Here is a 1096-nt window from a genome sequence, read left to right as displayed (position 1 = left end):
CTGGGTCTTCTTCTGGGTCTTCTGCTGGGTCTTCTGCTGGGTCTTCTTCTGGGTCTTCTGCTGGGTCTTCTTCTGGGTCTTCTGCTGGGACATCTTCTGGGTCTTCTGCTGGGACATCTTCTAGGTCTTCTGCTGGGACATCTTCTTGGGTGATTTCTGGATCTTCTGCTGGGACATCTTCTTGTGCGATATTAATTTTTTGATATTTCTCCTGTTTCTTCATAGAATTCTTGGTATTCTGCGGGTTGATGAAAGAGAAACACATATTTTTATTTTCCCGATATTGCAAAAGTTAGGACAAAATGAAGAACAAGTATACAATATGCGAATTACACAATCTTTACACAAATTATTATTCACACTCAGCGTTCGCGCTGCTCAAACAACACATGATTCTTCGCATGAAATTCTGTGTTGCAATTTATGCAACGCAGAAACGACGAATCTAACTTTACAAGTCCAAGTTATTGCCACAAGGGAGATATTATGGGGTCAACCAAAAAACATTTCCTCGAGGCAAGCACTTGAATCTCGTGAAATTTAGACTTCACGCGTGGAGGATGTAACGCAAATAGAAATATTCCTATGCACATGCTTAGAAATATGATGAGCATTAACGTACCTTGTTGTTTTTTTTATTCCATTTTTTGGGTCTCCCACAGCGGTACTTCCGCTTGCTCTTTAATTTTCTCTTACCACCCATGGTTACACGTCATAGCATATTTCGATATTAAGAAAAGAATACTGCCTCTTAAGAATAAGGGGCTTCTATATGTATGTACGTGGTGAATACACGTAAGAAATAAACATAAACAGGACAACAAAATATAAATGTTTTTTCCGGCAATTAACAAGTGCCAAAGGGCAGATGAAAACGCGAAAAATGAAAATACAAAGTATGGATGTAAGTGTGATGGGGAAAATGCTAGTGTAAAAGAGGTGCAAATAATAAGGCGCAAACGTGTTAAGGTGTAAATGTGTTATACGAACATTCCAAATATAGGATACGTTAGAGCGTATCTTATATGTGAATGAGTAACACTGGTGTTTATACAAATAAAGGGGTGCAAATAATGAGGTGCAAACGTGTTAAGGT

The 1096-nt window shown here is 38.5% G+C and overlaps 1 protein-coding gene across 1 annotated transcript in view; it reads right to left on the bottom strand.

The window, feature by feature from the left end:
- Positions 1–1096, bottom strand: part of AK88_05235 (uncharacterized protein) — a gene marked incomplete at both ends in the record, with an annotated part of 19047 nt that overhangs the window by 13525 nt on the left and 4426 nt on the right. Inside the window, one exon of the mRNA XM_012482837.1 lies at positions 92–238. Within this exon, the coding sequence (XP_012338260.1) occupies positions 92–238 (147 nt within the window). The remainder of the gene's footprint in view (positions 1–91; positions 239–1096) is intronic.

Source organism: Plasmodium fragile (genome assembly GCF_000956335.1).
Source record: "Plasmodium fragile strain nilgiri unplaced genomic scaffold supercont1.105, whole genome shotgun sequence".
Taxonomy (NCBI): domain Eukaryota; phylum Apicomplexa; class Aconoidasida; order Haemosporida; family Plasmodiidae; genus Plasmodium; species Plasmodium fragile.
This window is presented reverse-complemented; position numbering and strand designations above follow the sequence as displayed.